General features: G+C 41.6%; 1 protein-coding gene across 6 annotated transcripts in view; it reads right to left on the reverse strand.

The window, feature by feature from the left end:
* The window catches only part of LOC108248131, a 31569-nt gene that overhangs the window by 7002 nt on the left and 12725 nt on the right, over positions 1 to 11842 (reverse strand). For 4 of the 6 annotated variants that reach the window (XM_025010700.2, XM_017436668.3, XM_017436667.3 and 1 more), the window contains 9 exons: positions 5060 to 5110; positions 3063 to 3163; positions 2658 to 2787; positions 2518 to 2567; positions 1815 to 1920; positions 1275 to 1433; positions 1092 to 1200; positions 586 to 647; positions 158 to 283 (listed from right to left, as the gene is read on the reverse strand). In XM_025010700.2, the coding sequence (XP_024866468.1) occupies positions 158 to 283; positions 586 to 647; positions 1092 to 1200; positions 1275 to 1433; positions 1815 to 1920; positions 2518 to 2567; positions 2658 to 2787; positions 3063 to 3163; positions 5060 to 5110 (894 nt within the window). The remainder of the gene's footprint in view (positions 1 to 157; positions 284 to 585; positions 648 to 1091; positions 1201 to 1274; positions 1434 to 1814; positions 1921 to 2517; positions 2568 to 2657; positions 2788 to 3062; positions 3164 to 5059; positions 5111 to 11842) is intronic. The other 2 variants (XM_017436669.3, XM_017436672.3) reach the window with 1 other exon arrangement.

Below are 11842 nucleotides of genomic sequence, written 5' to 3' on the forward strand. Positions count from 1 at the left end.
GTTTATATATTAAAAGTTATGGTTGTTTATTGATTTTAGTAAAAAAAAAAAAAAAAATCGCAACTTTTAGGAAAATGCCCCGCGAAATCAGGCATTTTAGCCGCAAAATCCTGGAGGGACTGACTATACGATGGAGCGTGCATATCATTCGAGGCACCTTGCTTTTCCTTTAATGTGAATAAGCTCTGATCGTCCGTCATTCCAAGCATTTTAATACACGAATCCATGACTTTTCCCATGGTTGTTTCCTTTGGAGTTCTGAGATGGACAATTCGTTCTGACGCTGCAAGACAATCACAAGATATGCAGACAGCTGATAGGAAAAACCATTATAATACAAGCAAGACACAGCAGAACAAGGCCAAAAATGACCAGAACTCATCATTTGGATCTGCTGAGTCAGCATTCACTGTTGGTTTCCTGTTTCCATGTGTTTCTTTGACTAGTAACTACTTTAGCAAACTTTCAGCTTATTACTTTAATTGCGCTACCTTTAGCATTTAGCTATCCTTTTGCATTTTTGAAGAAAATGCTTTTTAAAATGTTTATAAATATGAATAAATCAGAACGACTTCAGTCACTCACCATTAACTGTGATCTCTATCATTTGAGAACTCCGCGAAGCCGCCTGGTTTTGGCTGCCATTTCTGTATAAAATAAAAATAACGCTTGTTTTTTTTTGTTTCATCTTTGTTTTATGTTGGTGTTTGCGTCTGGTTGCCGCTCATCTGTCAGGAAGAGGCTCAGAGAACAAAACCCAGCGAGACTAATTAAGAAAGCTGCAGTAGGATCTTAATAAACATCTCCTTTGTCTCCAGCGGCATGCCGGGACCTGGACAGACTGTGGTAAATGTGCTAGCCGACAGCGTTGTTTTGGAATCATCACATCTGACATTCATTGTTCAGATTTATTCTTGTGAAACCAAAAGACTTGTGGTGAAATCAAGTTGTGAAATCAAGAATAAAACCTCTTGGATTGCATTTGAACTTTTGTTTGCTGACTCCTCGAATAAACCCACTCAGTGTTTTGCTAAATGCTTCTTTACTTCTGTTTTGCACCCTGTGGAAGATGGAGAACACGTCAGCTTTACCTGAGCTTGAAGGAACGTCGGTTCATACTCAAACAGCTTACGTAAGGAGAGGACTTGGACTGAGTCATTGAGGACAACGTTGAAGTAAATGTCTCCACACTGTTAGACTCTGCAACAAAAAGAAACATCTGTAAACGGCCTGTGATTAGAAATGATTTACATTAAACAAAGGTTGAAAAATACCAAGCAAAGAGTCGAGTGTCTGAGCCACAGAGCTGGGAGGGTGGAGCTCGTTATAAATGGTCGACAGCAGCTGCTCCCTGTCCTCCACTGTGACGACGTGGAGGACGTCCAAAATGTTTGCGTCCACCGAGGCGATGTCTCCTCCGCACAGTTTAGCCTCTGTAAAATAAAAATATATATATACATAAAAAGATTTGAAGATGTTTGCTCTGTCAAATACAGTTTTTATTCCATTTTTGGGATCTGAAAATTTAAAAAAAATGTCCTATTGAGTAAAATATATGGAACTTATTTGAATCTTTAATATATGTGCACTAAAATAAAACTCATCTTGATTCTGAATTAATATAAACAATATCAGTTGTTAAGTTGTAAACTAAAACACCAAGAGGTGGTGCTCGATAAACTCAAGCTGACATGTTGGAGATTTTAAATACTTGTGATGTTATCTTCATCCTTAACTAATTGTTGGTCAACGTTAACTCAAACTGAGATGCCTGATTGTTCTGTCCAGGCAATGAGACAATCAGAAAGTTTCACCTCTGATGAAAGGCAGACATTTTTGTAGTCCAATCCTGGTAAACCACTGACAGACTCCTTCTGTGTTCAGCTCACAGAGAGGTTTGGCCTCCTGCCCGTTTACATCCTGGAAGGACAGAAACACGCTGGTTGTACTGATTTCTAGGTTAAAACCTACTTTTATAGACATTAAGCCGAGAAATACCGAGCATGAAATATTTCATCATTATGTCATCCACACAAACAAACTTTTAAAGACCTTACTGTGTAAAATTAATCTAAAAAAGCTCCTTTTAATCCTCAAAATGTAACATATTTCTTTTCTTTAGCCTTATAAAAAAACAAGCCAGTCTACATGCTATATGCAACTGAACCAAGACAAAAACAACCATTTCTATGCCTTCTATATTTGTTGTGTTTACATTTTACATCATGACTTTGGAGTCATTAGATTAACTGATTAGAGGTTTGTTTTGCTTTATAGATTTTATTAGAGATCGTTGAAGATAAGTAGAGAAACTGCAGAAGCTAAAGAAGGTAAAAAATATTTAAAAAATGCTGAAGATGGTCTGGTTAGTGCAGGAAATGGACAATTTGCTTTGGTTTTTAGGAGCTGAGGGGAAGGATCTTGGAGATTTTTTTTATTTGCTGTATTTTTCCAACTAGCCATGAAAAGACTCCCGATATTTCGTTGTGGCTTTCGGTTTTACAGGATTTACAGTACCTTCTCTGTGATGTTTCCATTCTGATCCATATATTGGGGGATATATGATGCTGCATAAAATGAAACAAAACGCTTGTGAGGCACAGTCAGAGGAGCAGTTTTACGTCAAACACTTTTCCGTTAACGAACACCCAACTCACCAACTGTTAATCGTCGCTGTCGAGAGATTTTTTTCCTCTCCCTGCATTGGTCCGCGGACGGCGTCAGAGTCTGGAGGGTGGTGGTCCGGCTGGTCGTGTCTCCAAGGCTGCAGGAGCGCATTAATGGCCGCTGTCGCAGAGCAAACGTTGTTTAAACTACCGAACATACGCCTTCATTCAAACGTCTCCCAAGTGAGGAACATGTTGCAGAGCTATGCGGGCTTCAGCTTTTTTTTAAATTCAAAAACACTCAAACAAGTGAAGTGGTAAAGCTGGGGATTGACCCCGGAGGTCAGGCCGCCCTCCACCTCCTGAGCTGCAGCCACCCCATTCATTTTTAGAGAGATTAAAAGTGCATGTGATATACAATCTGAAGAGATAAGGAGGGCAGCTTTCAGACGATACCTTCTGGTGAGTAAATGTGTTCATCGTGGCTGCGTTGGGAAGCAGGTGAAGTTCAGCCTTCAGCAGGTCAGAGCAGCTTACGTTTGTGTTCACGGGGTCATCTGGAGAGAAGCAAACAAAAAAAACCTAAGATTCTTTAAACACATTCCAGACTGTTCAACAAAGATCATCTTATGATAAGAAATGACAGAGTTTAGTCGTTTTGATCTCATGAGAACTGTTAGAGGTCCAACCACATCAGGCTTTAGTTCAGTACCTGTAAAACTGACTGAGCTATAGCCATTTTAGGGTTAGCTGTGGCAGCCATCTTGAAATGGGTTGACCCCTAACGTTAGTAAGTTGTTGATGTACATCCGACGATTACGTTCCCATGATTCAGTGGCTCATGAGATATTTTGCCAACATGACAGAGGAATGAACGCAGGCAGAGGCAAACACATTACCGCCCTTCTGTCTTCGGTGGCGGGAAATAAAAACGGAATCGGTGATCTCTTCGTCAAGGCTTGTGTTGAGCCAGTTCTCAGGCTTTTTTCTGCAGTCAGGTATGTTTTCAGTGCCTTGGCTGGTGCTGACACTGGACCGGAGTCGCTGAGCAACCAGTCAAACACAATATCGTGCTTTGCTAACAGCCCACGTTCTTTCCCACAGAGAGTAGATATTTTTATATTTTCCTGATATTGCTCGATTATTTATTTTCTTGCCAACATACCAGGCAAGACAAATGAGGCTCCAACAACAATCCAGGCCCTGGCTTTTTTTTTTTTTCTGCCTCTCATGCCAGTAATAAATATGTGATTCTGACAACTATTTTATAAATTTAGTGGCTTTTTTTTAAACAGCTTTGTTAGAAAATTTAGGATAATTCCTTGAATGCATTTTTTTTCAGGGTCCTGTTTCTGAAAAGCAGGGTTGACATGGATAGGGCTTTAGATGAAGTCAGAATCAGATAAGGCAGTGTAATTGGTTTCTGTGTGTCAGCAGAGGAATCTTGTCTGGAACCTGGAGGGGCGGCGGAGTGCGAGGAGGAGGGGCGGAAAGCTCACAGCCTCTTCATCACCTGCCTCATAGAGCCGGGCCGACAGCTGAGCGAAGTCAGAACCGTCTCCATGCGAAGCGAACGGGAGGAAAAACGATGAGTCTCAGCTCAACACGAGGACATGTAGGAGGACATTCGTCTTCCTGGCCTCAGACATTAAAAATCCTGAGAAAATCTCGTCCAGTCTGACTCCATGACTTATTTTCACCATTATGGTTGGAGAATGAAAAAATCCAAATCAAAAATCAAAACAAGGGACAGGAAATTTCATGCAGGCTGAAGGACACAGCCTGATGTTGCCTTAAACGGTAAAATTGCCAGTAATGGGAAGTTGGAAATAATTCCTAGTCATCCTTCTGAGTCGGTGCCATCAGGAAAGATTAAAAAAAAAAACACACAACCGAACCTCCTGACCCGACGGGTTAGCACTGACAGATTCACTGAGCATCCTAAGTTTGGTGCATAACAAAGTCTGACACAAAGAGATGCACGGGGTTAATTACGAAGCAGAGCTTTTGAGTCGGGACATTTCAGCACATTTGTGTAACGGATAGGCAAAAGCGATGCTTATCGTTTCCAGTATTATTGTTCTGCTCGGGTTTGAAAAGAAACTAAGCTATTTGAGAGAGGACTGAGGGAGGAGAGCATGCTGAATCACGGGGAACCCAAAACCTGGGAACAGACTGAGCAACCACACATGGGGGAATACACACACAAAAGCTAAAAAGGATTCCAACAAAGGGGGAACTTCTGCGACTCCCAACGGAGGCGTTTGAGGTACTGTAGTCATGTCACATAATGACTGCAATTTCAGCTGAATGGGGAGCCAAGATCAAAACAAAAAGGTACCACATGAGCTGCACAGCTGGAAGAAGCACGTGACCATCTGGTGCCATTAACCTCCCACCTTTACTTTTCTTAAACACAACAAAGAGACTCAAGGACCGGGTGCAAAACTCACCCAAGTTGTGTTCGGTAAACGACAAAAGGCTTATTCCAGAGTTGAATCTTCCTGTGAGAGAAAGAAAACAAATCCAGAACATCTGTGAGAATCCGTGTTGTTTTTACAACGCGTCAAGAACAAAAGAGTGAGGTTCACTGATGGTTTTAAATGTAAAAATGAGTTATAGCGCCGTGATAACCAAGATCAGTTAGCTTAAACCAAGTTGACTTTAAAATACAAACAGTTGTAGATCAAATGATTACTTTCTTAGAGTTTCTTCAAATCTGTTGTTAAGTTCACGAGATGCTCTGTATTGGTTACATAACTAAAGACAAAAATCAAGTTTGCCACCAGAACTAATTTTAAACCAGGGCACTCGGTTTATGTGGTTGAGAAGGATTTCCATCAAAAGAATAAGAACCCATTCACTGCAGAGCTGTCATTATATATTTTTGCAACACAAAGACACAAAAACATCTCAGCTTGAGTCTCAGCTTGCAAAACTTGTATCAACAAGCATCACAGTAGTTATTGAAATGAAATTGTGGTCGGTGTAAAAAAGACTGGTTTGAGTCCAGGCCAGAACTGGATTAGTACAAAAGCTGCAAATATAAGTAGACCACTCACCCTAACCCTGAAGTTGAAGCTGGAACAAGAACATCTTACCTGTCTGCAGGTTCCAGTTCAAGTTTTAAGTAAACAAACGAGACGTCGCCTTTAATTAAAAATTTAAAGAAATTCTTAGGTGTTGACTCTTGTTGATTGCCGTTGTATGTTCCAGCATTACCTCCAATTAGTCCCTTTATGTTTAAAAAGAAAGCTCAAATGACACCGTGATTGTGTGTGCGGGAGAAGGCGGGGCTTAAAGCCCCACGACTCCATTGCACAGACTCTGGTTCCAAAAAACAACATGGCAGTTATGGTAAAAATGGCTCCTACTGGCTAGTTTCCCAACAACAAGAAAAGGCAGGACCAGCTGGTTTATCAGTATAATATGTCTCTGGCTTACAAACAATAATTTAGACACTTTTGAATTAAATTTAATTCTCCACACAGATAAACTGCTGTAGTTTCAGCTCTCATTTAGCCATCATCTGATATAAAAGCCAAGAGTGGAGCTAAATAAAACTGATACTTACTTTTCTTTGTACAAAAATGCAGAGAAGCCACCTGATCAGAACTCCATGAGAACTTGGGTTTGGATTTGTCTTTATTCCACTTTTTGAGTGGTTCTCCAAGTTCTTTACTTTGACCCTCTACATGTTTAGATTCACCATCACCACCAGCTGCAGTGACTTCAGCGAGCACGCATCCCGCTGTTGACTCTGCATTCACGTTATTAATTCTTTCCTCTTCGTCACCTGCTGCAAAGCCTCTGTTACCACATGTGTGTGTCGTACTTTCCTCCGAATTGCCGTCAAAGAACTGATTACCATCAGTAACAATAGAGGGAGTGGGTGGGATCAGATGGATTGCGGGTGTCGTCATGAGGACTTCAGGTCCAGGTGTGCTATCAGTGCCATTCTCTTCATCCTCTCCAACACTCTGGGCGGCTCTCAGTTCAACCTGAGGATGCACAGCGAGTCGTTTCTTTTTCCGGGTCATTTCAGAGCTGGGTGAGAGGGCCGCAGAGTTCTTCGGGGTCGCGGGGTCCTCATCCAGCAGGCTGAAGCTGCCGTTGACTATCCCCAGATCCTCCACCGTAACACGGCCCACGTTTTTCTCACCAGAGCCCAAACCCCGGTTCGTCTTCTCCTCTTCCTGCTCCTGCGAGGGTTCCTGCTCACCACACAAACACGAGCAGAAGAACGTCCCGTCTGAAAAAAGGCTTTTTCTTCCCGTCTGCCTCCGAGGCCGCCATTTCTCCGCATTCCCACAGGCCATGGCAGCAGATCTCCAGCACGCTTTATTTATAAATAAATATCAAACTTTACAATTTCAGTCAAACGAATTTGTCCATGTTTAAAAAGGAATAAACCACAATCCACCATAAAACACTGCCTTGTGATAGAAGCCACAGTATCTGCACACAGTTAGCTGCATTGTCTGTTGCTCAGGGGGAAAAAAAATAATTCATGCTCTTCAGGTCAGGTGAACACTTGAAATGAATGCTAGCCTCAGTGAGCTCGCTTTGATATGATAAGTAGCATCACCATAGATTTAAAAAGACTATTAGGACAGCTGTGCACGAGAAATACAGATGTGCTTGTCAGAAAACAAACTAACACCTGAAAGCATTATTTTATTTTTATAATAACAGCATTTGGTGATTTATTATCACTCAGGGCTGAAAGTTAAAGGCAGGAATTAACATTTTTGCCTGTGTCTGTGTGTATGTAGGGAAAATATCTCAATAACCACTGGACAAATTTTAGGAAACTTGCAGAAAGTAATATTTGTATATACATCTACGACTGATTAAGTTTAGGAGTCAAGTTGATTCAAAATAGCTGCCACCTAAAAAAAAAACACTTTATGATCATTTTACAGATATTTTTCTAAAATCAGCTGTTTTGGATTCATAACAGAGCTCTAACAACTGGTGCAAGATCTTTTTTTTAAAGATTTGCCAATACCTAGGTGGAGTTAACAACATCTGCCCATCAGCAAAATGTCTCTCGATCCTCTGGCAAAGTCTTAATGAAACTTCCAGAAAGCAATCATGTGGTGTACCTCTACAGCTGGTTAACTTTTGAAGCCGGTCCAGTTCAGGAAGGCTGCCGCAGCTAATCAACAAACAAAAAGAACTATAACGGTGTCAGCTGCGTTGAGCTGAAATTCGGTGTGGTGGTAGCTGAGAGTCATCCCAATATTGTGCTTCATCAAAACAGTTTAATCTTTCTTAACGCAAGATGATCCCAGCCTGGAAACTCTGGCACGAAAGGCAGCGGGCGACATGCATTCCTGAATGGAATGCCGGGTTTTCGATGCAGGTTGGTGTTTCATTTCTCTGAGGGTCGTTTGCAGGGGGGGACTTGTGAGAACACGGGCGAGCGGATGTTTGGCTCACACAGCCCGTACGGCATCGGATGACATTTCCCTCGCCCTGCAAGCACGGTCCTGTTCTCTGATAAATCACCCGGCTTCGACTTCCAACTATCCCGCTGCACCACCCACAACGAAGATGATATTCATAAATTATTTTTTCTCACACCCAAAAAGTGACAGCAGAGTAATCGTAATAATATTTCCTCTCCTGGTGTCTGCGTCTCACCTGAAATTACCTCTCGAGTGAGAGGGGACGCTGCTGGGTTTTTTTTTTTTTGCTCTAGTATCAGTTTCTATCACTTCTAAACACCGTGATAAGATCGTAGCACTTTTCACCTTTATCAACAAATAACCAAGAAATATTTCTGCCTTTTTCTGTATTTAGGAGTTTTAAAGTGAATTTGCACATCCCTTTGATACTGTAATTTGGATTTTGATAAAATGTATTATTTTTTTCTTTATCAGCTGTTTCAGACACAAAAACAAATATGCCAAGCAAATTTTAATTCGTGCTCACTTTCTGTTTTGAGTATTTCTAAGTTAATTATTCCTGAGTCATTGTTGCTCAGCATAAATTCGTCTGGAAGCCGGGCTGAGGGAGAGGCCATAAAAACTCCTGTTTTGAAGGGAAAAGTGCTCTTATATCTATGTTGTTCAGAGACCCACATGGGGGTAGATCCAGTGAAGGAGTTAATCTCAGGTTTAATCGCAAAAAAACCCCCAATATGGGTTGAAAATTTCCTGCAAATTTGAGAGTGAAGGTAAAATGTGCACGTTATTCATCCAACGCACCGACCTTGCGTCCAAAAGTTTTAAAAAAAGATCTGATCTGATCTGTCAGCTCTTAGAGTATGTGCTGAGCATGATGCTAAGCTACCACCATGCCGGATTTTAGCTCAACATCTGTAAATTTGACTGAGTTAAAACCAATTTTTGTGTTTTCTACAGGTTGTTCAGTTGTGGCAGTCAAAAACAGAGCATGCTCAGTAAGTGTTGAGGTTTACCCTCAGCTAGTACCGCATCAAATTTTAGCTTAGTGTCTGCTAAGATAAAGCCATTTTTGTGTTTGCTAAGGTTAATTAGCCGTGGCAGCCATCTTGAATTGGATTAAACAGTTGTAGACGTACACAGAATGGTTTCTTTCTGAGAGTTTTATTAAAATCTGTCCTCTGCTTTATGAAATATTTGGCCTATCAGGCAGAGAAACAAACACACAGAGACAAATACATGATCACCAACCGTTAATGACATCAGATAATATTGACTGTGAACTTTCTGACTGACGTCGTCGGTAATAAAAGTGGATTATTCTGTACAGTAAACTGTGGAGGATCCGAATCAATTCTCTAAAACCAACAAAGGGAGGCAGCAGAGAGCAGATCCTCCAAAGCGACAGGACATTAAACAGACCCTTCCACTTCTAAGAAGGACCTCCACTGGTATTTGCACGTCTGGATAGAGTTAAACCACACAAGCTTGCTTTTTTTTTTTTTTGATTTCTAGCCTGGGGAGCAGAGCTTTCATGATATCTTGATCTGGTGTTTGCAAGTATATCAAGTTTTGTCATAATCCTTTGTGCATGTTGTTTGAATAAATGGAAGCGGTAGGGGAACAAAAAGATATATGTAGGATTAATGTCCCATCTGCTTTATAGTGGTTGTGTTTAAAATTAGCCTAAAGAAAAAGAATCTGTGACCATTCTTGAGAGCTTATGAAAAACGAGTTCTGTGTGATATAAGCTGAGAAACGGTGTAAGTGACAGAGCGGATGAAGATAAATGCTTCACAGCTGCTTCGGCCCAGAGCGAAAAGAGGGAGAAACGACTGCAGCTCCACACATCCAAAAGGCTCTCGTCTCGCAATTTAAACTTCAGCTATTCAAATTCATTCTCTTCACCCTACACAGGAAGGTTTTTTGTCATTTCAGCCTTGCATCCACGGAAACAGCATTTTAAGAAATGGGTCCCTGAGTGAAAAAGTCTTGAGACGCCACCTTTAAGCCAAAATGCGACCTTTTTTTAAACTATGATGTCATAGACCCGCCTTTAAGCTGACGTCTGGCCCGAGGTGTGACATCCACCTTCACAGCTATAATGACAGATTACACGCTGTTTCTCAAATACAGAAAAACCTGCATATTCTTTATTGCTTCAATGACAAGATGAGGCTGATAAACAATGCTTTCAACAAAGCAGAATAAAAACCTGTAATTTTTACACCAAATGATCGAAGAACGAAAAGGTTTTTATCACTTTATTGAGCTGTCAACAATACTAAAAGGCAAATGTTGATGAGAGAAACTACAATAAACACAAAGCACACATTTTAAATAGGAGTAGTTTATAAAAACTGACGCATACTATAAACATTTTTAGGAAAATCCTTTCCTCCCTCCGGCCGTCCCTCGCCGGATACCGGTCCCGAAAGTCTCTGAGGTCCGGCTGTTCTCGGCCCACTTCTGTTTAATGCACGTGCAGAAATATTAGAGCGTTTCCTTCAGTTCATGCATGCAAAAGATATCATTTGCACTTTTATTTGTATGAAACAAAACTAAATAAATGAAGGCCACTTCAGTGCATGAACTGGAAGAGATCTCAGAACGGTGGGATTTCAGATTCTGCAGCCGTATATTTCTGATCATCCTCGTCTTTTTCTTCTTGTTGTGTTTTCAGTCCATGTTTGCTTTTTGTACAGCGCCACATACAGGCCTGGCAGAGTTACTAGTGTTTTGGGTAGTTTTCTGTGTTTCCGTGTGGATGAAAACATTTATAGTAGTGGTGCAGTGTTTACAAAGATAAATAGATTGTTTTGATTTAAAATAAATCATTTCTTTTGCTTTTGTTTGCCTTGTTCGTGCTGTTACGTCACCCTGCCTCCCTGCACTCTGTGAGGTAGTCTACATGTCCAGACATACCACTGTGAGGATCTGAGCATGCTCTGTTTTTTTTTTTTTTTTGGGGTAATGGTCTCACAAGCAGAGAGAGTGGTAAACTCCTGACAACCCAGAAACAGCCGAGCGGCCAACATCAACACCAACCCTCTGCTCTGCAATGGCTCCCCTCTCTCTCTCTCTCTCTCTCTCTCTCTAAAAAAAAAAAACCTCACCTCTCGCTCGGTCGCAGCGCCGCGAAACATGTCGAACATTTCCTGTGACATTCATGTTTCCACAGGCATCGAGGCTCTGCGTCCGCAGTCAGTGGTGGGTTCTGCGGTGAACATGACCCTGTTTGGTCATACGGAGAACTCACACACCCCTTCAGAAAGGAGCCTTTTTTTTACTCTAATTCGCAAAGAAGGAGAGTGCTTCAAGCGCTCCATAATTGCACTCACTAAACAAGACAGCCGTATGAGTCACTTTCCAGAGGAAAGGAATGTCACCTCTTCCTATGAAATCAGGAGGGATGGAGAGAGTGACTACTGGAGAAAAACATCTACTTAGCTCTTTTTGTTGTTAAGGATGTTGATCGTGAGATGTTTCACTCACAGATAGACACGGTTGACTTCAGCAGCTAATGGCGGAGCTCAGCTGTGGGCGATAAACATCTCAAACCAAAGATGCTGAATTCCTAAATCAAAACGTCGTTAATCAAGCCTTCTCGCCCTCACTTCTGTCAAGCGGATGCGCCCATTTTTGCTTCCTGTTTGTGTTCGCCGCCACCAAGCCCCTTGGAAAGTGTGCCAAGTATTTGCAGCTTCCCTTGCGGCTGATACCTAATAGCGCGAGAAAAAAGAGTTCAGAGGGGAGAAGAAAAGGGCAGCGACCTTCAGAACTTCCAGGCTGAACTTTCCCCTTCATAACCCCCCCCACCCCCCC

This window comes from Kryptolebias marmoratus, linkage group LG22, assembly GCF_001649575.2.
Source record: "Kryptolebias marmoratus isolate JLee-2015 linkage group LG22, ASM164957v2, whole genome shotgun sequence".
NCBI classification, from domain to species: Eukaryota; Metazoa; Chordata; class Actinopteri; order Cyprinodontiformes; family Rivulidae; genus Kryptolebias; species Kryptolebias marmoratus.